Raw genomic sequence first — 25,955 nt, 5'->3', positions numbered from 1 at the left:
GGGGGGGGGTGAAGGTTATACGACGGGAGAGAATATGATCTGCAGCATTGCAGTTGCTTTCTTACTACTACCACCACCACCACCACCTCATTGGCAGGCCGATACTCCTAAAAAAGATACATGCCCCTTTCTGTCTATCAATGTTCTAGCAGTTGTTACTGCTGCCTTGCAAACGCACCACGAAGAATGTATTCAAGAGTCGGGACACACAGATCATATCGGTGTAGCAAGCCTATCATGTACTACTACGGGGGGAGCCACGACCTACCCACTCCATCTATACGATCATGCCTTGGATGTATCATTCGTAAAGGGCAATAATAAGAAGCCACCCAGTGTGTTGAAGGGTAAAGAAAGAAACGTTAGTCATCCCTTATTTATCACTGGTAGCCGACCCTTCCGGTCTCCACGCGTTTTTGTTGTTGTTTTTCCTGCTGCTGCTCCTCCTCTAAAAGCATTCTCCCCCGCCCCCTTCTTTTTTAAACCCTTCCCGGCTTCTCCAATCTACAATATCGTTTATTCGCATCACTTTTTTTTTTTAAAACTCAAAACAACTACGGAGCCATCCGCGGCAGCAGTGACACGAAAATAACACTCCAAGAGAGTGTCACTTTCACAAATAAAAAAATGCCTCACGCTTTACTTACATATCACCTCGCTTTCGGCTCGCTTGTTCCGGAGTTTGCCATGCCGTTCATAAATAAACAATTTTTGGCTTTCACTCAATTAAAAACACGCAGCAGCAGCTGCTTATAGTTTAGACTCATTTGCAAGAACCAAGACACAATTGTTTTTCTGGGCTACTATATTGAATGAAACGCGCGAGTAAAAAACATAAAGTTTCTTGCTTTCTGCCTTCAATGGATGATCATCCACACATGCATACGATGAAAAAGAAATAGAGTACGGGAGACACATCTCTCCCACACGAGACATAAGGTGATCCTAAACCATCCGCGTGGTGATACAAGCAGGAAATCGACCCCAATTCCGAAAAAAATAAAAAAAGGTTAAGGGGGGGGGGAGGTACGGTATAGCAAGAGAGAAGGGGTACTTAGCACCAGCTGGGAGAAGGAGAACGAACAAGCGAGAATAAAGAAATAACCTTAAAAGAGTGATAGTAATGTGTATATTTGTAAATGATTTTTTAAAGTACAAAGAAGGAGGGAGGGAGGGAGGGAGGGCTATTTTACACGGGTGGTCTGTTGCTGTCGTAATAATTATAACTACCAGCAGCTGCTACGGGTGGATTGTTATTATAATTAGAGTGATTACTGCTACTACTACTATTGCCATTACTACTGCTATTGCTATTATATTGCTGTTGCTGCTGCTGCTGCTGCTGCTGCTTTTGAGCCAGCGGATGATCTGCCGGTGTAAGCAATTCAAAACTACACAACAATTCCTCCGAAACGCTCATGATCGCTCCAAAATTATCAAACTCGCCACAATAGTTTGGAGCCGAAAACACCGTGACCAATGTCCGATCATTAAAAAACTCGTATCCGTCCTCCACCACCATGTGTGCACGGCAGACCAGGTCCAAGTCGAATTTGGCCAGGAACTCGTTGATGACCTTCTTGCCAAAACAGTACGACACACCGCGTTCGTTGTCCTCCCAGTCGCCAGTCAGGTCTGCAGGATCACTCCACAATAAGTCACTATAAAGCAAATGGGGAATGTGTGTGTGTTTAAAAAAAATGTAGTTTCCAGCTCGTTCTTTTTCATTTCAAACAATGCTTACTTGAGAAGACCGTAATCAGGCACATCGGTCGGTCGTTCCAACTGGCGGATCTCGTCCATGTTGTGCAACGAAGGTGACAGACCCCCGTGCACGCAAAAGATCTTGTTGGCCACAAGCGCGGCAATGGGCATCGTGTTGAACACGTCGATAAAGACTCGCCACATTTTTGGATTCAATCGTCGTTTGCATTCGTCGTAAAAGCCGTATACTAGACACGTTACCCCGTTATAGTTATTAATTGATTACCCTTTTATGCATGCTCCCCACCAATCCACAGCTCCTCTGAAAGGCCAAGTAGACTCACCTCTTGTCACATTTGCACATTCATGGTTTCCACGCAACAAAAAGAACGTCTCTGGGTATTTGATCTTGTAGCACAGCAACAACAAGATGGTTTCCAACGACTGCTTGCCACGATCCACATAGTCACCCAAAAATAAGTAATTACTGCTCGGTGGAAATCCGCCCATGTCAAATAGCCGGATTAGGTCAGTGAATTGACCATGCGTATCGCCGACGATCTTGACGGGTGGTGACAATTCCAGTAGCGTCTGTTTTTGGAAAGAAAATCAAGGGGGGGAAGGGGGTAAAATGTGTTTAAGGGGGGGGGGAAGGGTGAAAGTGATAAAGCAAGAGTCAGTGAGTATATTTTTTTTTAAGTCTAGACTCTTTTTGGTATAGTGATAAGGCCCTTCCTTTCACTCTCTTTCTCTCTCTCTTGTGAAGAATCGACGGCGCGCTTAAACCTTCTTTTTTTTCTTTACCGGTTGGCTCATGAAAATTTCGTATGCCGTTTTGCAAATCGCATTGACCTCGGAGTTCTTTAAGCAGAGCTGTTTCGGCACCTTGTTGGATCGGCCGACGTCGATCAATCGACGGATACAGTCGTCTACCTGAAGCGGTCCTTTCAACATGCTGCTGACTGTCAACTGGTTAAGGGATCCGACTGTCAGCTGATTTTCATCCGTCGAATTGTTGTTATAGTAGCCATTACTGTGGTGGTTGTTATTGGGGTATTGTTGCTGCTGCTGCTGTTGATTGTTGGTATCATTTTTATGAGGAGGCCAGTAGTCGGATTGAGATAATAATTTATGCTGGGGATGTTGTTCTGCTGCTTCTTTATCTGTTGAAGTCGCATAGTACTGTTGTTGTTGTTGTTGTTGTTGCGTTACAGGATATTCTGGATTCAATTGAGCTAATGCTGCCATCTCGTCTTGTGATGATTGCGTTCTAGATGACCGATGGTGGGAATTGACTAGAATGGAGTTGCCCGACTGTGCAGTATTGGTACTATACTCATTGTCAGGGACGTAGACTGTTTGGACAGGTGGTTGTTGCTGCTTGTATTGACGACTACTACCACCACCTCCACCTCCACCATGTTTATTACGTTTTTTTGAAATAGTGTTGCCCATAACAAACAGAAAAAAAGAAATGCTGGTGGGAAAAAAATAGAGAGAGAAAAGGGAAATCGGCTCGCTGTTGATTTTTTTTCCTTTGGATCCCAACAATAAAACCCAATATTAATCAGATTATTATTACATTGTGTCGTACACCCTCCAGAAAGCACAAAGCACAACCCACAATTATATATACACATTGATCACGAGATTTAAAGTCCCGATAACAACCTTTTTTTGTTGCGTAGCTTTGCGAAACAGTGACATTATGGGATTTTCAAAGATATACAGCATTTTGATGTTGCTGTTGTCGATGGGGAGGAGGAGGTGGTGGCAGTGGTTGTTGCTGCTGCTGCTGCTGTTGTTGTTGTCGATAATAGTATTGGAACCCAGGTTGCAAAGAAAGATAATGATACATGAAATTGGATATCAGGACCTGCTGATGTAAAGGTCGACGTGGATTCGCCAGTTTTATATGCGATAAACGATAAACGGCTCGTTCAGTATGGATCGGCAGTCGCTGATGATGCCCTGCTGGGAAAAGTTGTAGATTTGCTTGTTCGGGCGATGAGGCTACTGATTGTTGCTGCTGCTGCTGCTGCTGTTGGGATAGGCGTTTGCTGCTCTTCTTTTTACTCGATAGAGATAATGATCGTGTAATCAATGATCCAAATCCCTTTTTTTCCTCCTTCTTTTTATTGTTATTTTTTTTATAGTCCGGTACTGGTGGTGGAGGTGACAGTAACTCTCTTGAGTGTTGTTGCTCCTGCTGTTGCTGCTGATGCTGAAACAAATTGGCGATCCATGACTTTTTTCTTTTGACAGATTGCTTTAAGCTTTTCCTCCTTTTCCGTGGTTCTGGTGGCGGCGGCAGTGGTGTTGTTGTTGTTGTTGTTGATGGAACAGCAGCAGCATGAGGAGGAGTAGGAGGAGCAGTAGTACTAGCAGTAGTAGTAGTAGTAGTAGGAGAAGGTCGAGAAAGAGGGTAATAGGTCGCTTGTACCGTATGTGGAGGAGGAGGTGGCGGGGATGGAGGCGTCGTGCTTGCCCAACAAGCTTGTTGATTATTATGCACGCGCCGTGAAAACAGCAGGTTGTCAAGACTTGCGTCGCCCAGGTCAACCCATTCACTCATACTGACGGGCCGATCATGTAATGCAATCCCACCTGGTGGTATCACCCAGTCTTCCTCTTCTTCTTCCTGGTCTTTTTCCATGACTAGAGCCCCATCACTACTTCGTCGATGTTGTTGTTTCTTGTTACTTTCAAGACCCGTTATCGATCGTCTGCGGCGTCCTCCACTACTGCTCCGAGATGATAGTGCTGATCGTCGCGAAAGGCTTCGGCTTTCACGTGGTACAAGGACCCGGGAATCATCATTGCCATGGACGGTCGAGTATCGGTTGAATACGTTAACTGCAGCTGCGCGTGTATCATTGTTTTTTTCTGCAAATTAAAAGAATCGCATCTTTTTGAATGAATGGAAAGACACCTGACTTTGATATTTTTTAAGAGCAAACACAACTTTAAATACCTGGTGGTGCTGATGAGGGACGATGATGGCGGTGATGATGATCAGTATTAAGTAGCTCGTCAAGGGTATATGATTTGGATAAGCTGGATTTTTTGCGCTGCAAACATGCTTTTTTGTTGTTGTTAAAAATTCTGTTCGTTGGTAAGAATGGCTCATTGTTGTCGTTGTTGTTACTGCTGGTTATAGTGTCGTCATGGCTAAAAGATCTGATCCACGCGGCAAATTCACTCGGGGCAATTTGTGGATGCTTGTGCGCGGGAACCCTATTGAGAATGGTCGCGTGGTGTGCCGCGTTTTTTTTTTTTGTGGTTGTTGTATGTAGGGATATTGTAATAAATGTAATATGTTTTGTGTGCGTATTTGATGAGCAATTGGTATGTTATACTACCATTGTCGAATTTAGATATCTCCAATCCATCCTCTCTCTCTCTTTTTTTCCTACCATATCAGGTGAGAAAAAGATCCCAAGTTCTTTGTGATTTCTTCGACGGGCAACTGTAACTGTTTCAACATTTGGCCCATATCGGTTGGAATGCTTTTCGACCGTTTAGCTCTACGCTGTCGCCGCTTGATTCTTTCCTCTTCCTCGTCTGCTGTTGTTGCTGCTGCTTTGGCTACTGTTTCGTTTGGAGGAATAGGCGGAACAAGGCTTTTCTTGTGTGCGATTATTTCACTGCTGGGTAGTAAACCCACAACGTTGTTGCTCATGACTTCTGTCATTGTTGTCTAAAAAGAGTTTTTAGAATGGCGAGCTGCAAAAGAAGAGAAAAGCAAAAAAGAGTCGACTTTTTAAAAAGAGAGAAGGAGAGAGAGAGGGCGAATAGAGGAACAGAGGAAGAAGAAATAAAGAATGGAGCGTGTGTATGTGTTCCTATGATATTAAAATTGTTGCACGCCACACATTGAAACGACTATACTCATGTCGCAAAATAGGTTTTTGTGTGTGTGTGTCTCACCTACTCAATACAATCGCAAATAATAATGCCCTTTGCGTCATTTCCATGGTTACACTTACCTTCGCCCCGTTTCCATGACGACAACTTTCTTCCAAGCTGCATAGCAGCCCTTAGTTAACCAGTTGCTATGGTGATCCCACCTGCCTGGTTACTGATTACATTCTACATGAAGATTCTTCATCATTTCCTGCCGGTGATCTCTAGAGTAAGGGTTTGCTTCTTGCTATGTTGTGTGTAGTAGCGTCTGATATATAGGTTGTTGTTGAGAAGCAGCATACAAATCGTCTGATTATTCTTCTTGTTGTTATTGCGGCCACACAAAACAGACGGGCTGAAAACATTGTCTAAAAACATACTAGTAAGAATTGCTAACCACTACGCCATGATTGCATCGCCACATTTTCTGTTGTCTAGAATGCTTAAAAAAGGGCCTGTGGTGGTCCTTTTGGCTTTTTGATCATCAATTCTTTAAAAAATAAATGGGGTCTGCAACATGGCGCAATATGGACGTCAAATACCTTAGTATTGACTTTACTGTTGCTGCCGCGGAACCTGGGGAAAACGCGTATCATATATATACCCGCAAAAAAAAAAAAATTTCTCCCAAATAACAAGATGGAATTTTATTATTGTGGCAAATTTCATTTATAGTTAAACTAAACTAAGCTACTGGTCCTTGATCATGGTAAAAGTATGGACCTATAACAAACTATACATACGCGTTAGTGCCCTGAAATATATTTCAAATACGCACACGCACGCACACACACACACAAAAGAGAGAGAGAGAGGGGAAATGTCTGCTTCAGAACTACGAAGACGGCCACCAAATCTCTTTAAAAAAAAAGAGAGCTGCCAGCCTTCAACTCTATTAGAAGCAACTCCATCTCTATCGTGAACACTCTAGAACAGAGCACCCACAGTCGAAACGAAAAGTTTATTCTTCCACGAGTGTAACGGAAGATCTTCATAAGAGGTGAGCATGAAAGCTCGAAGATCTACCTGACAAAACTACGTGGTATTATGGGAGGGCGAGGGTATAATGTGTGCGTGTGTGTGTATGTGCTTTGTAAACAAAACAAAAAAAAAATTCGGATGGCTTACCCTGCGAAAATAAAAGGGGGAAGTAGTATAAGGAAAGAAAAGAAAGAGAGATTGGGGGAAACAGGATGGGGGGGAAACGTAATATAGAGAAAAAAAAAATTTTTTTGACACACCGCACCAAACAAAAATCAAGCTGCCTTTTTCTTTGCTGCTGCTGCTGCTGCTACTGCTTGTCGCTTCTGACGCCGACCATACGTTTTCCGAGCAAAATCAAAAAACAGCCATGTTAAGGGCATCAAGTAGCTCAAATTGAGCTTCAACGTGAACTTTTCACCGGGCAATTCCGAACACCCGGGCGTAAATAGATAGGCCGCTGCCAAGGTCATGCCGAGCAAGAACTGGGCGATTTGTAAAGACGTGAGGTATTTTTTGCCAGGAGGATGCAAGCCCAATGTTGTTGCTGCATAGTACGAGTACATGGCGGTGTGGATAAACGAATTGAACGTGACAAACATCCAGATAGCCGTCGTGTGATAGCGGATACCAGCCCACATGGTGATGATGGCGCCAGCATGATGGTATTCTTGCAAAAGCGATGGTTTGCGTCCTTTCAACAGGATAATAAACGTGTCCACAAATTCGTAGAATTTGGACAGATAGAAAAAGTAGCCCCAGTAGCCCAGAGTGTCGTTCCAAAAGTATTCATCCGTGTCGCATACCTTTTTTTGTTCGCGCCAAGTATTTCCCGCGAACCCCCAGTATATAAGTGTATCATCCATAGATAAGGCGTGTGAGTCTTCCGACACTTTACGTTCTGACGCTTGAGGAGTGCGTAGGTGAGTCAGTTACCTTGGTAAACATGGACGCATCATCCCGGGTTCGTGTCCGATGAATCCCCGTCGCTAGTTTGTAAAACGTCAGTCCCGAATACGCCGCAAGTGCCAGGTTATGAGCAAGTACGAACAATGTGAATAATCGAGCACAATTGATAGTAGTGGTATCTTTGACAGGTGATGATGGCTTTTGTAAAGCAGCGTTTTGCTGTTGTTGCTGTTGTTGATGATTCCGCTGTACTATTCGAATTGTCCACAGGTATACAATGATCAGATATAATGAAGCGGCTGCGACAGGTGTTCTCCCGTCCATAACTATACGATATAGTTCGGGAAACGGAGTTCCTGGTGGCAGCATTGATGGTGGATACGACGGCGACGACCACGAAGAAGTAATAGTAGCAGCAGTAGCAGTAGTGTCTACTGGCATAGTCCAAAATCGGAAATTTCTTTTGAAATGGTTAGAAATTGAAAAGAAAAGCAGGTGTTTCAAGTGCTGACCCAGCGCCCAACGACGCATTGATTTTTAAGCTTCTTTCTGTTTTTTCCCTAACTGTGGCCGCTAACAAATACACATTTTAGTAACAGCAATTCGGGGCGCACTGCTATATACCAAAGTATGTAATTTGACGTTTCTCTTTTTCTCATCAAATGACCAGCTTAGGATAGATACATGTTACCCCGCTTCTACTTGCAATTACGGCTTATCCGAGTATGGATATACATCTTATAGATCGACATTCTGAAAGAAACTTTGACACTTGATATCAAAATCTTCCTTATTTTTTTTTTGGATATATCACGTGGTTTAGAAAGGGTCTAAACTAAAAGACTATCGCATCTTTTCTCCATCTACTTACTATTCCTCATCAATAGGATTCACGGAGGCAGGTTGCTGCTAATTATCCAATCGTTATTAGAGAATGGAGTGAGAAAAGAGTGAATGTCGTTTCCCATGTGATTTGGTACATATGTGTGTGGGCGCTTCGCTGTTCTATCGGTCCAGAATACATCTGCAGTTGATTTAGGGGCCAACAGAATGCAGGAAGCATATCTGATACGATGAATTTCATCATAAGAAGTAGTGATTTCTCCTTTTTCTCGACATAAACAGTAGGCACGATACATTATTCTTCGTGCAGTCTGCTGCTGCTGCAACGGAGGATCTATTCATCATATGATCCCATCATCTTTACCCCTACTACCTTTTTTTAATGGTTGTCACTTAGACACTAGTTTATATGTATGTTTTATTTTTGGAAGGCTGGATTGACCAGTGCTATAAGGCATACAGTCGCTTCCTTACGATACGGAATTATCGATGCTTGAATGGTAATGTTACAGAGAAAGGGGTATGTAGTAGACTGTTAGATGGGATCGTATATCAGCTTCTGTTTCCTGCAACAATCGTGGCATCCGATTGACATCAACATTCAAATGTCTCTCTACTATAATATGCTAGCTGTTTCATATTCGACCTCGAATACCGATGGTAACTCTACACCGAAACCTTCTTCCCATATTGTTGCTGGCTTCCCACACGTTCCACATGAAATTTTGTCCAAGAGATTAACACTGTATGCTTGATGTAGACGTATTCCATGAACTTTGTTGATGTATCTGCTGAGAGCTGTTACCAATTCTACAGAGTGCAATCCCAAATCTTGCAATTACAGTTCTTTATTAAATATCTCGTTACATTTTTGAGTATACAAGCCTAGAAAACGTTGTTCCACTTCGCGGCGAGCTGCAATATGCTGTAAGTATCGATAATACGTACAATAGGAGTTGTTTAAATAGAACACATTTGCCGTTGATAACTATCAGATCAAGTACATATAGCCGAGCTTGATATCTTAAGAAGCCTGCTGGTGCTCCGTTCTGCCCAGCCCCGTAGTTCCCCGAAATATTTTGAAAACTTACAGCACCGAGTATTAGCCAAATAGCCGATGCCGTTCATTCGCATTTCGGATTCGGGACAAGCGCTGATTTATACGATAGTCAACGTTTGCAGAGCTACCATGTTGGATCGATGATACGCATGATTCAGTACCACCGTGGCCTTTTCGCGTAGACATCGGCCCGTTGTCCGTATTGATGGGACATCTTTTGACCTGCCTCAAGAGAGGATATTAAATATTCCGCTGCGCATATTGTATAGAGCACACACTTGTCCAATGGTTGAGGATACCGATAATAAGTTGCAAGGGAAAGGACCATTTGTCGAAAAGCGGGCCTGTAGAATGGCCTAATAAATATCCACGTAAGTTTGTCGTCAATATGGTCATGTAGTATCATATGAGCTATATTCTTGTTTATCTGATATTAGATAGCAATACGTGTATGTAATGTAGTAATGAGGGCAAAACGCTTGCCGTATCAGTCTGTTGCATGATTTCAGGTTGTTCTCGTAAAATTTTTCTTCCGCTGCTGGCAAGGGCGCAGTGGTTCGGGTCGTTCTTGTTTTCGCTCCATATGATAGCAGTAATATGTTAATAGTTGACATAGTGAAATATATGGCTCGATGATGTATAGCGTATTGACTGTTTACACATTGCTTCGTCTTCGTTGTAGTTCCTTGACCTGTTGTTGACTTGTGAACAGGACATGATCCATCTGTGCTAACCGATGGTCTAGAGACCTTGTGTAAAAAATTCTATCTGTGACATTTGTGCTTGGGCCATTCATCGCATCGGGAACTATTTTTAATGAGACGAGAGTACAATCCACTAGGTGTAACCTTCAAAAAGTGAGTTTTTATCCCCATACTGAGTTCTTTCTTCTATAACCAAACAAACTCACACGGAACCGTTCCACAGGCGGAAGGTTGTTGTGTGCTCCCTGGAAATTTTAAAGTATAAAAACGGGCTGCAAATTGATGCATGCTAGCCCCACGCACGTCCCTTTCTTCTTTTTCTCCGGATTATGTCACAGCACCAAATAACCTTTTTAACGGATCTCTACAAAAATGGGAGACTCGGCCAATACTTTGTCGCATGGGTTTGCGACGCCAGTGATGATTTGTCCTCGTTATTGTCTCGCCAAGGCAGCAGCTCCAGCAGCAATAGAAACACTCGTGCCGTCGTGGCGGTAGCTGCTGTTTTGGTGGCAACCATCGCCTGGCGTCAAGCGAGAAAAGCTTCAAAACCTTCGTTTTCGGGCATTCCAACGCCAAAAGGCTGTTATCCAATTTTTGGTATGTGGTTCTTACACCTTATACATGTGGGCGGACGACAGCGATGGGGCTCTTTTTCCAGCCTTATTCAACTATCTATTACACACGAAGCAAGATGGAGGACCGCGTTCGTTTATATCAACTTACCTTCTCTCATTGTTAATGTCGCTGAGTCTTGCTTTACTTTCATAGGGCATATGTTTACAATCGGTCTCAACAGAGTGGAGAAGTTTAGCCAGTGGCATAAAGAGCTAGGTATACATGTAGAAAAGCACAACACACGCTCACTTACTCTATCAGGAGGGACAATGGTACTACATACAGTGTAGTTAAAAACCAGCTGACATAATCCTGTTTTCATTTTTTACAGGTCCTATTTTCTACATTCGCACAGGCGTAAAGCATTGGCTCGTTATAGACGATCCATACATTGCCCATGAAATCTTGGTCACCAAAGGAAAGGCAACGGCGGATAGACAATCGGGTCGCAAATTTCATGATTTCCACTCGAATGGGCAAACGTAAGTAGCGACTATCTTGTTGTATTCTACGGCAGTAGTATAACGCTGTGGTTATAATAGGCTCCTTCTTTTTCTATGACCAACTAGCTAATGCGAGATTGTGTATGCATCATAGTGGCATTGTTTTATCCTCACCGGACAAAGCTTGGAGTGCTTCGCGCAAAGCAGGTACCTATACACATGCCCAACAAATAAGATTCATGCACAAGCATAACTGTTTACAAAGATATTCGTCTCAATTGTGTTATGTAGTGCTAAACGCACTCGGCCCAAGAACACTCAAGGAAGCAAGCCCAGTACTCTGTAGAGAAGCAGACGAGTTTGTCGACACGGTCGCCACGGGGGAAAACATCGATCCAATGCCATTTCTTATGCGCGTCTCACTCAATTTTATCCTCTTGACCCTATTCAACGTACGATCCACATCCGCGGACGATCCTCTTTACAAACAATGCATGCACGTGATGGAGGGGACCAAAAAGTTTACCAGTTTCAAATATTCCTTTCACATGCTTCTTCCAGCGCTAAAGATCGTGGATACACTCTTCATTGGTTCGCAAAAATACATGTATGAATTTTTAGAGTACGACTGCAAGCCTTTTTACTTGGATCTGGTTGAAAAGGCTTTAGAGACTGAAGAGGACAATATGACCAAGATCCTCAATGACGAAATAAATCAAGGCAAGAAGGGATACTACAATAACCTTCTTCGTACTATTCGTAAGTAATTCGTCCTTTTCTGTATTTGACTTTCATAGACAGTGAAGAAGATTAATTGATTAAGACAATTCTATTCAACTAAAATGTTAAAACTATCATTAATGAAACTCCATGGGCGTACAACAGATGACATGGTTTTTGCGGGAACCGATACTACTGCAGTAACCATGTCCTGGGCATTCCTTCAACTATCGACCCTACCTGATGTTCAAAAGCGTATTCAACAAGAAATCGATGCTTTTGTGGCCAAGAATGGCCGCCTTCCGACATTTTGGGAACGTGATCAGCTACCGTATATGATTGCTACTCAACGAGAGTGCCTGCGTTTCAGACCTACTACAGATTTTGGCGTTGTCCATCAAGCAAGTGAAGATTGTAAGTTTCATACTGTGACGCTTTTTTGCCTGTTGGCACCGGAATATGTAATTCATGCTGTAGGTTGCTCTTTTCTACGTGCACTTGTACTTCCTTCTAAAGAGCACATTTCATTTCGAATGGGATGTTGTATTTATTATTTTCTAGTCGAGTGGCAAGGCAATATTATACCAAAGGAAACCTTGATCATTACCAATATGACAACAATGCATATGAATCCGGATAAGTACACTGAACCCGAATCCTTCAAGCCAGAACGGTTTCTCCAAAATACGGAAACCATGTACGCTTCAGCTAACCAGAGAGTAGCTAACCGTGATCACTTTAATTTTGGATGGGGCAGGTAAATATTTTATTTTGCAAAGATCATCATACATGCGTATACTTAAGGACTCTCATACTATACTGTTTCTTTTTCATCCCAACTTTCCATGTAGACGAGTTTGCGTTGGTGCTCATTTGGTATGTAGCAACCTCATCACCCTTCTAAATGAATTATTACCTGTAAGTTTCCTATACTGACATATACTCAATGAACGTAGGCTGAAACTCAAATGTTTCACGTCTGGGTCTGTGTGTTCCAAAAATGCGACATCAAGCCTGCTTTGGATGAGAACGGCAACGAGATTCCTCATACATTAGAGACAGTGCCTCCCATCTCGGGACCTACAGTTGCAGAACCTTCTCCATTTGAAATCCGTTTTGTACCTAGGACTTAGATAATCAACGAGATGAATATAATAGCTAGCTAATTCCATATGTAATCATCACTATATCTACTAAATACATTATATGGCGTCATTAGACGTCGAAGATTAAACGACTTGGCTGAAGCAACGACCGGTGTGTGCAAAGGGCAGGGGAATAATCAGCGCAAACTGATAAAGTAGTAGTACGATTGTGGCCTCATAGACACCTCCACTATTTCGATGGTGACATGCATGGGAGCGTTTCAGATAGACGTTGTTGCTCTCCGTATGTTCTACAGTAGCCGCTCGCTAAGCCGATCACCTCGGTCATGACCCAAAAGCGATCGGCTTAGCGAATGATCGGCTTGCCCCATATAATGAGTGGGGGGGGGGTCTTCGTTTGTTGATACTATATACACAGTAAACATTTTGGTCGCTTGTTCGACTCCCGCATGTCTCAGATATATGAGAGATGAAATACTGTGATTTTATTGGTCTATATAAGCCGATATGTCACAGAGAAAGGATCGGTGATCGGCTTACCGAGCAAGCTCAATATTCACTGCTTACCGGGTCGGTAATTTTGAAAAGTGATCGGCTTAGCGAGCGGCTACTGTAGTTCGTGATAATGGATCTTTGTTGTGCAGAGTTAATTGCATTTAAACGAGTGATTTACGGGGTGTTTGTCCAAATGAACAGACGAGTTGCAACTAATTTGGTTTTTTATGTTTCTCTTCGTATGATCCCGTTGTAATCCGACACGCTTGCTCTTGGCGTGATATCAAGTATCAATTGACAACGCTCTGCACCAGTACTGGACTTGACAACGCATGCAGTAGTTCTGGTTGCCATGTATCCCCTGCTCGGTCTTGAGGCTGCTGGTCGACTGATGCTTTATGAAGTAGGGGACTGATAATCTCCTTCATCTGAAATACACAGTTTGTTCCTCTTTCTTGTCGGAGTATTGCCAATGGATATCCAGTGTTTCAAGAAAACGAAGAGAATACAGCAGAGACGCTCTTATTGTTCGATTGCGCTGCAGATTGACAGCGTGCCCATTTACAGATTTAATCTGGCTTCCAGTATAAAGTGTGAATGAAAATGTTGGATTGGTGGTTTATATTACACTCATCAATTTACGAAATTGGTTATGCGTACAGATTCATATGAGAAGGTACATTTATTTGATGAAAAATTGGAAGGGGGGATGTTGTCATATAAATAAAGAAGTATTTTAGGCGATCTCTGTAATAAAGACAAAAGAGAAAAAAATAGTATAGTTATGAGCACATAATATAGCTACCTTGCCCAACGCTTCTCACACTGTACGATCTTTGTATAATAAGGAGCCTTCAACTTCAGTGTTTTTGATTACCTATGTAGAGTCGACTATAATGAAGTAAAAGAAACTGCAAATACTAAATGAAAACCCAATGTGCTCTACATATCAATCCTGTTTCTATCGCATTCCTCGCGCATCACCAATAACACCGAAGACCTTATAACAGTTCAAGATAACCATTCCATATATATCATACGTTTACACTATAATACACAGTCTGTCCAGACGCTCTGCTTTGCGAGATCAATAAACTTAGCTTGTAGCGCCTAATGGAATATGATGAAGTGGCATTGTCTGAAACTATAGTACATTTAATCTTAATAAAATATAATATCAAGAGAAGATATTCACCGTTTGCAAGTGTTCGGCAAAAAAACTCGTTAATAGAATCACGCAAAATGCTGTCATCACATTTCAAGTACCACATGGTCGGTTACGAATACAGTTTTCCCGTATTATAATCCGTAGTTTATCGGTTAGTATACGGGTACTGTATCTATAAATAAAAATGAAGTTTGGTGACGAGTGTTACTGTACTACTGTGATTTAAATCGATTAAACTAGCGTTCCCTGAAGAGCTGTTTTAGAGGTATACGCTTTCACTGCATAAACAAAATAATCCGAAGACTCTTGTTCATCTACATTATATTTCTTGATACTGTCCTCCCCATGAGCATCTTGTGACCTGCAATATCTATTGGCTTAATCGTTATTGAAATTATAGTGTACAATGGATTGATCTGACTTGTTGCAACCGAACATTGGTGAAGGTTATCAAGCAAGTGAAACAGATCATTTTAGTGATGATAGTAACTGCAAAAACAGAAAACAACCATGATAGTACAGTTTCTCACTAAATCGAAATGGCGTAAGCAAAATGTGCGGTATACTGGTCACTTAACGATCCACGATATGGAAATAAGAGCCCTGAAAGAGGCAACGCTTATATGTTTCTTATGGCAGTTTTCAAGTTGGGAAAGAATTGGACAACAAGCCGTAGAAGATCAAGTGACTTACGATACTAAACCACATCTTTATGATACATGCATAACCAATCTTCTTTTTTATTTGTATGAACCTGTTAGGCAATTTGTGTACTTCTATAATCTTCTATATGAATACTAAACACACACTTTTCATAAATGCTTTTTTTTATCGATTTATTACAGAAGACAGTTTTGGATCGTATATGATATATGATAATCTTATCCCAGAGCATTACCAGCGACGACTATTAACCTATGGAACCCCTAAATAGAGATGATTTGTTTCAGTGGCGCACCAATCCTCAATGGTATCATACTTGAGGGTCTTCATGATAGCAATGTCAAAAAAGACATTAGCAGCGAAGTCACGGGAAGAGTCCTCTGACTGGTTTACTTTTGTTTCACACGTTCAGGGCAACCGCAGAAGATGCGTGGCACGTGAGAGGAACAGTGGTACGCATTTGACGTGCACAAAAAGCGTACAAGAACCGGAGCATGTTGCATAATCCCGTAAACGATGTTGCTTTAAGAAGCATGATGTGAAAACATAAGGTGGTCAGTACTCACAGCCCTGCGAAAACAAAAAGAGCCTACTATCACTTTGACAAACTGCGTTTACATATCATAGAAGATGATTACCACTTTCTGTGTGTGTGCGTGCGTCATACCTTATTATACCAGTCAAAATATTTATACAAGGGCTGCGAATGGATTGGTGACGGGGACACCTACAGGGATCAAGAAGATAGGGGCTTGCTGTTGATAAGGGAGATGGGGAAGCTTCACTTTTTACTACTAATGAGTACTTGCTACTGCTGCTTCGACAGTGGAGTTTTACTTGTGTTCTCCGCGATAGGCATTAAGGCACCGGAGGGTAGCCTTGCTGATTTTTGAAAAAACGCCCTTTTCATCCGTCGTCCACTTGACACTTTCTCTTTTCTTCCCTTTTGACACACATAAGCATACCAGTCCTCTCCCCAAACTACATACCAGTTGTATATAATTTTCTTCTTCTTCTTTCCCAACTTTTTTTTTGAATCTCCCTGTCCTCAAAACACCCAATCACAATAACTTCATTCCAAAAAAAATGACGGGTGAACGAAGAGTACGGTGGATCCAGGAGCACGACGACGATGAAAATCAAGACGAATCAATTAACACAGCAACTCGATATTCCGATTCGTCTTCTCCTGCTGCTACTCCGTACCATCGCTCCCGTCAACAACAATCACAGCAAACATCTGGACTTGAGATCGCTGGCCGCCACAACCATAATAGCAAACGGCACGACGAAGAAGACGACGACGACGAACCATATAACCAACCACAACAAAATGGTCACTTCCATCACCACCAACAACAACAACAACAACTTCCACCGATGGCACAAGACCAGCAACAACCATGGCCTTATAATATGCCAACACCCGCTGGACCGGCCAGCAATTTTGGCGGAGGGCGAGGAACAACAACAGACGATTATGACGATGACTATAGCGATGAAGATAATGACAGCGGCAATGATTTAGATGACGAAAACGAAACTGCCTTTAATCATTTGTACCGCAATCAATCGTTAGCACCACCGGAAATCAAGCATGAGCGTTTAGAGTGGCAGCAAATGCTTCAGTCTGTGCTCATGGGCGAAGTGTTGAAATCGGAAAAGAAACGATTGTCCACAACGGATCGACTCAAGCAGCAAAAGCCCATGCAAGAAATATGGATGTCGTTACGTGCACTGCTACGCGGACGAACAATTGCTCAAGAACAGAAATACCTGGAAGAAGGTCGCAAAGAGATCAATAGTGTGATTGATGACGTGATGTCGTTCAAGGTCCAAAAGGATCAGGAACAACCACCATCACAGAGCGGTGAAGGCAACGGCGATCAAGGCGGCAATAAAGAAGGCCAGGGACAGGGACCACCAAAGATGGATGCCTTGGATCAAGTTGCCGATGTACTGAAAAAAGTCGACCGTATTGAATCACTCTACTCAACGCGTGCGGAAATGATCAACGCGATCCCCAGATATGGCCAATCCGACTTTCAAGCTCGACTGGATGCACTCAATGCTTGGTGCACCATCACGCGCAGCTTGTACATGCAGTATAAGATTCTGCGCGACTGGACCGGGTCCAAAGATCTGCAAATTGCCCCAAAAGAAGATGATCAGTCAAACAGTGCGACAACGACAGCGACGACGGCGGTAAAGGAAGACTCAAGCAAGAATAATAACATGTTTAATCTTCAAGTACAACGCACGGATCCATCCTTTGTGGAACGTATCCTCAAAGAATCGGCATTACAAGACACCTTTGACAAACGGACGCTGTCTGCCTTGAACTTATTGCTCGTCAAATCCAAACGCACCATGATTGCCAACAACAGCTTGTTTCAGGAAATGCGTCTCCCGCCTTTCATCAACCAATTGCGCCAACTCGCCGTTTTTCCGACGTCGCTCGTTGAAGAAGCACTCAAGCTCAGACTGGAGTACAAAGATCGTTTGCATGAGCCGCCCAAGCAAATGGTCGATGCCATGATGGAAGACTACAGAGGCTTACTGGCGCTGGCATGTCGCGTGAAAAAACAATACGAAGAGCTGGCGCACCCGGCACCTGGTTGGCAGCTCAAAAAAAACGAGTTTATCGATCGCGACTATGATGATGTTTTGATGGACTCGATGCGCTTTTATTTCAAGCTGATCACATGGAAGCTGGATCTGGAACGCGAAAACAGTTTGCGCGAATGCGAGGTGATGGAGAAGGAATGGGATTTCTTGAAAGGCACCGTGTGTCAGGTGGTAAATCAAGCAGACGAAGAATGTGCAAGTCAATTCTGGTAAGAAATTGGTTCCCGTCCTCTTACCTTTTTACACTTAATTTTACGCGATATTAAACAAATCTTTATAAAAACTTTTTATAGTCAATTGACGAATCGGTTGCTACAAGACGTGATGCAAGACTATATATCCAATCTCAAGATTCCATCAGAGGGTGAAATCGAAGCCAAGTATACCAAAGTACTGCATGGCATGCGTATGCGGGCGCGTAAGTTGCTGCAGTTCGCAAGGTAAGATCATGTGATATTCAATTAGTAACAAGAAAATTTGGTGCCTCTGGCCCAAATTGATTTATGGATGCTGACCTTTTTCTTAGGTTTTTCACAGCACAGTTTGAGAATGCAGCAGAGTACGTGGTCGATGCCAACTCTATCGAGAAACTGGTGACCTGCTTGGTTGACACGGGTCATTTCCTGGTGCTCACAGGATCATTCGAGGAGGAACGCATTTATATCATTGCATCACCATCCATGTACGGACGAGACGACGCAATAAGACGATTAATACGAACATGTTTTGCCGGCGACAGAAATGCACCTATAGCGCCAGGAACGCCGGGCTCCACCCATGAACAAAACGAGGATTACGTTCTGATATTGACACCTTGGCAAAACATTGTATGGAACGGCGAAGTAGCACAGATACCGACACCCTTCATCAATCTGGGAGCCAAAGCGAAGCGCATGCGACTTGTTACTGGTGATGCCCACACGCTGCCGTCGGTCAAGGCTGTGTTTTGGCGTGCAGTGCAAAGTTCGGGTATTGAAATTCTGACAGAGCATCGAGCACATATACCACGGATTAACAGGGAACTGCACAAGATCAAATTGACCGTATTCAAGCTCGCCGATTCGACCATCACGAGCGTCAGCACCATTCGAGATCAAACGCGAGATTTGGGATGTCAAGAGCTTGTCGAAGAGTGTTTTAGCTTTGCAAGCGACTTTGGCATGCGAGCAGCACGGTTCCTGGAACTGGCAGTACGACTACAACTCGATCTGAAACTAGTTCGTCTGGCTATTGACTGGATCTGCTTCATTACGGACGATTGTGTACCGAGCGATCGCAAAACGTTCCGCTGGGCTGTGGCAGCCTTAGAATTTGGACATCTGATGACACGCGGTGTCAACATCCTTGCGTTGAACGAAACCGAATTCTCAAAACTCCAAAGCAAAGTAGCGCGCTGCATAGCCCTGTTGATTTCGCACTTTGACGTCCTCGGTACACGATGGACGCACGAACTACAACTCAAGGAAGAACAGCAGCGATTAGCACGCGGCGTTACTGCCAAACGCAACCAGTACATGACGAGCAACAAGCGGGACGACAAGGACAATATCACCACGAGCTCGACGTTTGGTGCAGCAAGCGACACAGCATGTGCGTCGGGCGGCGTGACGTATATCCGCGACGTCTGGATGCGCAAGATCCGCGAGTTGGAGAACACGCGCAATTCGGAAGAACAGGCGCGGAAGGTGGTGGGCAAGATATTGGACGATCAAAAGCCAGAGGACCAGTCGTTGATGTTTTTGGCACCGTCGTCGTCAAATATCTCGTTCAGGTGGCAACAGGGCAGGTTTATCGGTGCAGGCACATTTGGATCTGTTTATCTTGCCATCAATTTGGATACCTCGTCGGTCATGGCCGTCAAGGAAATTCGCTTCCCTGACTCGAATTCGTTGTCGACTTTACACAAGGCAATCAAGGAGGAGATGAAAGTCATGGAAATGTTGAATCATGACAACATTGTCCAATACTATGGCATGGTACGTAACATATTCTTTTAAGAAAAGGGGACGACACTTGTGCTAAACAATTTCCATGCGTACACAGGAGGTGCATCGGGACAAGGTGTATATATTCATGGAATACTGCGAAAACGGCAGTTTGGGTTCTTTGTTGGACCATGGTGGTCGAATTGAGGACGAAGTGTACATTGTTAAATATGCGTATGAGCTTTTGAGCGGCTTGAAATATCTCCATGGCAATAATATCGTTCATCGCGATATAAAGCCAGATAGTAAGTTCTCAAGCTACTGTTATCTTACTACTTCTTCCTTACTAACAAATGCGTTTTTTTGGTGGTGCACAATAGATATCTTGATCGATTATCAAGGTCAACTGAAGCTTTCTGATTTCGGTGCAGCCAAGATTCTTGCCAAGGGACAGAAAACGATGGGAAGAACAACGATGAACATGAATGTCAATAGTTTGGCCGGTACTCCCATGTACATGGTAAATAAGCACATATATATTCTTTTTTAACAACGTGACGAGGACTAGTTTTGTATTTTCGAAGCTCTCACAAAACTTGATATTGTTCTAGGCACCAGAAGTAATTACAGGTGGAGACACGGGACGAAAGGGCTCGATGGATATCTGGTCACTCGGCTGCTGCATTGTCCAAATGGCCACGGGCCGTCGACCCTGGAGCACGCTCGAAAACGAATGGTCGGTCATGTATCATGTCGTGACAGGCCATCCACCTTTGCCCGACGCATCCCAATTATCGAGCGACGGTATTGATTTCCTGAAAAAATGCTTTACGCGCAATTCAATGAAACGACCCACTGCCAACGAACTCTTATCACATCGATGGATCGTGCAATACCTGGAGAATTATTATCAGCAAGACATGATGATGATGGATGAAAATGGCGCATATGAAGGTTACGAAGGATATGAACAGCAGCAGCAGCAGCATCCTGCAGCAGCAGCTATGGCGTCCGGTGGTGTCGTCATGCAGTCGTTCTCGGGCAATAATGTGCCACCAACCACACCGAGTGGCGACTACTATAATGATAACGGCTATGAGCCATCGATTACACGGTCCATCGGTTCAACGCATTCGTATGAACGGCCATTAGTGCGCAGTATCGCCAATAGCATTGCGATCGAGGGTATAGCGAATAGTCATATCAATGGAGAACAAGCACAGGCATATTTCCGTGACATTGCTGCAAAGAATGCTACAGATTTACCCGGAGGCGATCGTGGTGACGACAACAACTCGCCTTCGATCAGTCGATCCACATCTGCTGCAAATAGTCAACGATCAGTCATGTCGAATTCTATCATGGATGCTATCGCTCGAGCTGCTGAAGATAATGATGATGGACAGCAGCAAGATCAGCCTCGGTAAAACCATAAAAAAAATCACACCGGTTCTTTTTCGTTTCTCTCATTCTCTAACAACGCCTTTTCCCTTTTTCCCTTCAATGCTTATCGTTTCTGTCTTTTTGCTCCTCTTTTCTTCTCATATTTGCTTATTTCTATTGCGTTTGCTCTCTCTCTCTCTGTCTCTGTCTCATTTGTGTACATATATCCTTTTTGTCGTATTCTTTTTTTTTCTTTTTAGCATACATTAATTCTATTATAAATAGCACATTATCTCTCTCCCTTTTATACTATTCTCTTATATAGCTATTCACAAAAGATAAAATATACGAGGTAATCTTCACCCAAAACATTTCAAATGACAAAAAATGTCAAGTAAAGGTTGACGTTATTACTGCTATCCGGTGTTGTTCATATTGACTCACATCAATAATAGGTCTCGGTAGTTGGAAAGAGGCATTCTCTGTGTCTACACTATGATATTACATATCAAATGTATCGTTTTCGCCCCATTCATGTTATCACAGTTGTATAAACAACCTGGCATTCAAGCAGCTTGCATCTTTTTCAATACAGTCTGCTGATGTGCTCCTTAAAATAAGATGCTAGTTGATGTAAAAAGCCAAAGTCGTGCAACCTATTTTATGACTTTATAAATGTTGACGCGACTGCACTCTTTTTTTTTGTTCTTGCAAAAACATCATTGTTGACAAGTTTCAGTAGTACGGAAAGGTGTGCATAACATATTTTTGTACCCTCGCTAATTATCCTAGCATTATACTGCACTCAGAAGAACTGGACATTTACAAAAGTCACCTCAAGGCTGTCATCAGTAATAGCAGAAATAACCATATTGTGGAAAACAAATTGCTTCTGCCAGTCTTTGAGCATACATTCCGTATCCGCGTCAATCTCTGCAAATAAATTATGGGTCTGTCCTGCCCATGAGTGGATGCTGCATGGTATGATGTATCATTTAATATATTGTACTCTTGGCCACTTTCTACTATGTGGTAAAAAAATTATATTTGATCTATGAACCTCACTTTGTATACGCTACTTGCCGAACAACAAAACAACAAAACAACAAACAGAAAACTACCTTTTTTGGTAACTGCTGACCTATTGAAACGGTTACACATTGCTATTTTCCATGTTCGAAATCTGCGGCCCTCAGTTAAATCTCCAGAAACTTTATTGGCCTATAACTTTTTCAACCTCTAATTTTTTTAAGATCTCTCGCGTTAAATCTATTTGGAACGTCCTTTCTAACGCATCTGAAGCGCTGTTTATTGAAAAAATGACATGTTGAAGACACAGTAGGCTTCAAGAAAAAACTGATCGGAGCTGAATTTTCTTAACGGGACTAGACAGTATGCAGCATTGCATCTGTGGATGATATACGAAATGTTAAGGTGGCTGAATTTTATTCATAGGTTAAAACTTTGGTACTAATTGCATACAATGATAATAATTATAAAAGCACGCGAGTTTCTGAGGAAATAGGTAACTGATACTAATGTGATAATTGAATATAGAAATTGATAGAAAGTGGTTTAAAGAGTGTTGGGAGGAAAAAACCTCATAAAATTTGATCTGCTGGCCAGCATAAAAAAAAAAGACTTGAAAATTTTGCTTAGGATTTTAGCAGAAGGGCATAATCAAACGGTTTTTTTTGTTTGAATCCTTGTTCCAGCCAAGAAGAGTCTTGGCGGTCATCTTCCACATGATGCGCCAGAAGCTCTGTCCATGGCCTTTGACAGCTTCTTTAGCTTTCCATACCATTATAAAAGGGCAGACGGGAAAGTTGCATCAAACCCTAACACATCCTTGAATATTTCCAAGGCGCATTCTCTCCGAAGGAGACGCTCGCATCCAGGGAAGCGCGACTCCGGATCCTCCACATGACGCTGGCGTGTGGTAATGCGAGTCTTCAATTTCTATACGTGATTGAGCGTTAATGTTTACGTCAGAAAGCACTTGAACATACACTCGTCCTTTGCGCACTAACTTTGTAGACTCGCGGATACCGCCTGATATCCACACTACGTCGAGCAGCTGTCTCCTCAGTGGTGCGCGACTTGGTGCGTAGCGTATTGAAGTACGCTCTCACCCTTTTGCGAACATCCATGTCGCTCAGCAACCCACTCGTTCTCGGGTTCGTAGCAACGAAGCCCAATACAGCTGTTGTAACTATCTGGTTATCCCGATGTCTAAATGTCTTCTCGAAATTCCATCGATCACATTCAGGTAAACTGGCGATGCATGAATGGATAGCCGCCTACCATAGAAATAAAACAGATATACCATAATTAACAGACAATAGGAAGCTTTTTATCTTGGATTGCTCATGTTCTTTTCTTTTATTACAGTCACTCTTGAACTGGCAACTCCCTGTGTCACGGAAGAAGACACCAGCTGCTGCTGGCCGTTAGCAACGAGTGGTGCAGCAGCTGTATGTTGCTGTTGTTGCTCTTGTTGTATAGCGTCAATGACGCTCGTCAAACCCGTTATCTGGTTTTTGACGGTTGTCATCTCGGATTGGAGCTTCCTGCCGGAATCAAGAACAGAAGCGAGGGTCAAACGATCTTGCGATTCTGCCACGCGTAACTGATGCTGGGCACGACGGTCGTTGATGATATTGTTGGTATTGTTGTTGTTTGAAGAAGACATCTATAACATTAATGGTAAGCAACATTTTATGGACTAAAAGACGCTAATGAATGAGCAATATTTACGTTGTGCAAAAAAAAAGACAAGTAGCGTTCGTGCGGTGAAAGAGCAAGAAAGTTAAAGACGCGTCTTTTTTCAGCTTTTATTAATCTGTATCAGCAGTCGGATTTATGCAGTTGCTCCTGCATTTGGCCAGCACGAATGCGGAGTAAAGGAAGGAAGGCTACATACAGAGCAGACCGACGGCTCTTCCCGACGACCCAGTCCAGCATATCAAATTCGAGCAACTTTATCCAACAGGTGCTCTGCAAGGATTTAAACATCGACTCTTATCTGGTACGACAAGTTGTGCATTGACCAGAACGAAATAAAAACGATGCACACGATCTACAACATACCGCAACGTCAATTTTTCACACCGTGGCTCTGTTTTTCTTCCCGAAAGGGTCGTTCCTGATCCTATCAACAATGTAAACTGGAGAAGCCGGTTATCAAACATTGGGTAAAAAATCAACGATGGGTGGGTGATGCTTTCGGTCTAAAAGCCATCTGTGATTTTCAATGGTACAACCGTACTTGTGGGCGCTGGAAAAAAAAGCCATACTGTACTGTCCGAAACATATTTGTTTGTTGGGCCAAAATGCGCATCTGTGGGACTGGGCTATCGACGGGTCGTGATTGGTTTTCTTTCTTTCGACACAAAGGGGTATGTAGCAAACTTATTCGAGCTACCTAGAGTTGCACCCAAGGCGCGCATGCTATTCTTTCGTCATGCCCATATACTCGTAAATACGACAAAAAGAGTACGATTGAGCGTAATGCTCTGGTCAACATTTTCTGGGGGTTGTTGATGTTCAAGCAACTACATACGACTTGCCGCTCGTCCTAAATAACAACTTTTAAAGCAACCTTATCGAAAAGGATTCGGGCAGTCCGTTGTTTCGATAAGCCATCGAGCGCGTTATAACAGCACTCTATTTAAAGGCACACACAATATGCCCGTCTTGGAGCGGTATCTCTGAGAGTTCATCTTGTACGGCAAAGTGCACCCATTGCTCAAACACACCCCCGGCCGCTACAGTCTCGATCGACCGGATCCAGAACGACACAGGTTACCAACTGCAAGTATCTTACTGTAGCTCCACATACAGTATGTTTCTAGACAACAAGTGAGTCATTTTTAGATAAAGCGCACATGTGTGTTCGAAAGCACGCATTATATCAACGAGCTGTCATTGGAAAATAATCAATAAATGGCACTAAATCAACCTTTATTGACATGGCGGGGGCCGGCACAAAGCCATCCAACCTGATTTTTGACGGATGAATGTGGCGCATGTATAGATACTCCTTTCTAATGGGATAACACGCGCAGCATGCGTATCTACCCTGTCGTTCATATGCAGCAGAAGCATAACAACGATATTGGAAAAAAGTGACATGGAGGAGATCTATCGGCGTACTTTTTGATCGGTGTTGCATATATTATATGCGCAAATTCTCTAGGTTGAATGACTTTTGCACTGGAGACTCGGCTCTTTTGCTTTTGTAAATAAATTAGCACATGTAGTAAAAAAAAATGTTAAGGGAAAAAGTGTGTGTAAATTTTAATGATTTTTTCGCGCGAACATGCTTATGCCAGAAAATGCTATATGCCTGGTAAAAAACCGATGGATGGATTACTTTTGCCATGAAGAGCGTGGCAGGCACAAGCCCGTGGGGAGTTGATCATACATTTTTCCGCTTCTTTTTCAAAGGCTGTCATTTCTGATGTGCAACCCTGAAAAATACAGCGGGTTTGAGTCGTCATTGGTGTTGTAATCCAGATGATTGGGATATCAGTGAAAGTTTCCACAGGAATATTTTGGAACTCTGGTCTCGTTACTGACCCTTGACATAACAATTGGAGGGCACACGGCAGCTCTGACTAAGAGAAAACTTCTAGAAATTGATCCAAATAGGCTTGTATTTCTCACATACAATCCACCATTCAAATTTGGCATCATG

The 25,955-nt window shown here is 42.9% G+C and overlaps 7 protein-coding genes across 7 annotated transcripts; 3 read left to right on the top strand and 4 right to left on the bottom strand.

The window, feature by feature from the left end:
* Nucleotides 1–1,189: 1,189 nt before the first annotated feature.
* BDB00DRAFT_772458 (Metallo-dependent phosphatase-like protein) lies at nt 1,190–3,159 on the bottom strand (the record flags this gene model as incomplete). The annotated part of the gene is made up of 4 exons (XM_053120042.1): nt 1,190–1,661; nt 1,745–1,952; nt 2,049–2,295; nt 2,491–3,159. The coding sequence occupies 4 exons, from the start codon at nt 3,157–3,159 to the stop codon at nt 1,190–1,192; spliced, it is 1,596 nt and encodes a 531-aa protein (XP_052974720.1).
* A 131-nt stretch (nt 3,160–3,290) lies between these two features.
* BDB00DRAFT_42335 (activator of mitotic machinery Cdc14 phosphatase activation C-term-domain-containing protein) lies at nt 3,291–4,782 on the bottom strand. The gene is made up of 2 exons (XM_053117329.1): nt 4,679–4,782; nt 3,291–4,590 (listed from the first exon to the last, which is right to left on the bottom strand). Exon 2 carries the CDS (start codon nt 4,358–4,360, stop codon nt 3,422–3,424), a length of 939 nt encoding a protein of 312 aa, XP_052974719.1. The 5' UTR covers nt 4,361–4,590; nt 4,679–4,782; the 3' UTR covers nt 3,291–3,421.
* BDB00DRAFT_42339 (uncharacterized protein) lies at nt 4,516–5,811 on the bottom strand. The gene is made up of 3 exons (XM_053117330.1): nt 5,694–5,811; nt 5,121–5,589; nt 4,516–4,941 (listed from the first exon to the last, which is right to left on the bottom strand). Exons 2-3 carry the CDS (start codon nt 5,396–5,398, stop codon nt 4,671–4,673), a joined length of 549 nt encoding a protein of 182 aa, XP_052974718.1. The 5' UTR covers nt 5,399–5,589; nt 5,694–5,811; the 3' UTR covers nt 4,516–4,670.
* Nucleotides 5,812–6,234: 423 nt separating this feature from the next.
* BDB00DRAFT_848109 (uncharacterized protein) lies at nt 6,235–6,771 on the top strand. The gene has a single exon (XM_053125282.1). The coding sequence runs from the start codon at nt 6,317–6,319 to the stop codon at nt 6,530–6,532; it is 216 nt and encodes a 71-aa protein (XP_052974717.1). The 5' UTR covers nt 6,235–6,316; the 3' UTR covers nt 6,533–6,771.
* Nucleotides 6,772–6,866: 95 nt separating this feature from the next.
* Nucleotides 6,867–7,869, bottom strand: BDB00DRAFT_963710 (fatty acid elongase; the record flags this gene model as incomplete). Its single annotated transcript, XM_053129758.1, has 2 exons — nt 6,867–7,397; nt 7,528–7,869. 2 exons carry the CDS (start codon nt 7,867–7,869, stop codon nt 6,867–6,869), a joined length of 873 nt encoding a protein of 290 aa, XP_052974716.1.
* Nucleotides 7,870–10,414: 2,545 nt separating this feature from the next.
* On the top strand, nt 10,415–13,123 carry BDB00DRAFT_848105 (cytochrome P450). The gene is made up of 9 exons (XM_053125281.1): nt 10,415–10,707; nt 10,879–10,941; nt 11,057–11,207; nt 11,323–11,375; nt 11,460–11,927; nt 12,054–12,302; nt 12,450–12,645; nt 12,740–12,764; nt 12,845–13,123. Exons 1-9 carry the CDS (start codon nt 10,437–10,439, stop codon nt 13,019–13,021), a joined length of 1,653 nt encoding a protein of 550 aa, XP_052974715.1. The 5' UTR covers nt 10,415–10,436; the 3' UTR covers nt 13,022–13,123.
* A 3,613-nt stretch (nt 13,124–16,736) lies between these two features.
* On the top strand, nt 16,737–21,621 carry BDB00DRAFT_963705 (uncharacterized protein; the record flags this gene model as incomplete). Its single annotated transcript, XM_053129757.1, has 7 exons — nt 16,737–17,190; nt 17,269–18,157; nt 18,242–18,388; nt 18,475–19,924; nt 19,992–20,178; nt 20,254–20,393; nt 20,485–21,621. The coding sequence occupies 7 exons, from the start codon at nt 16,737–16,739 to the stop codon at nt 21,298–21,300; spliced, it is 4,083 nt and encodes a 1,360-aa protein (XP_052974714.1). The 3' UTR covers nt 21,301–21,621.
* Between the last annotated feature and the right edge of the window lie 4,334 nt (nt 21,622–25,955).

Source organism: Zychaea mexicana (genome assembly GCF_025766255.1).
Source record: "Zychaea mexicana strain RSA 1403 chromosome Unknown BDB00scaffold_108, whole genome shotgun sequence".
Taxonomy (NCBI): domain Eukaryota; kingdom Fungi; phylum Mucoromycota; class Mucoromycetes; order Mucorales; family Lichtheimiaceae; genus Zychaea; species Zychaea mexicana.
The sequence above is the reverse complement of the archived record's forward strand: the minus strand, read 5'-3'. Positions and strand labels throughout refer to the sequence as shown.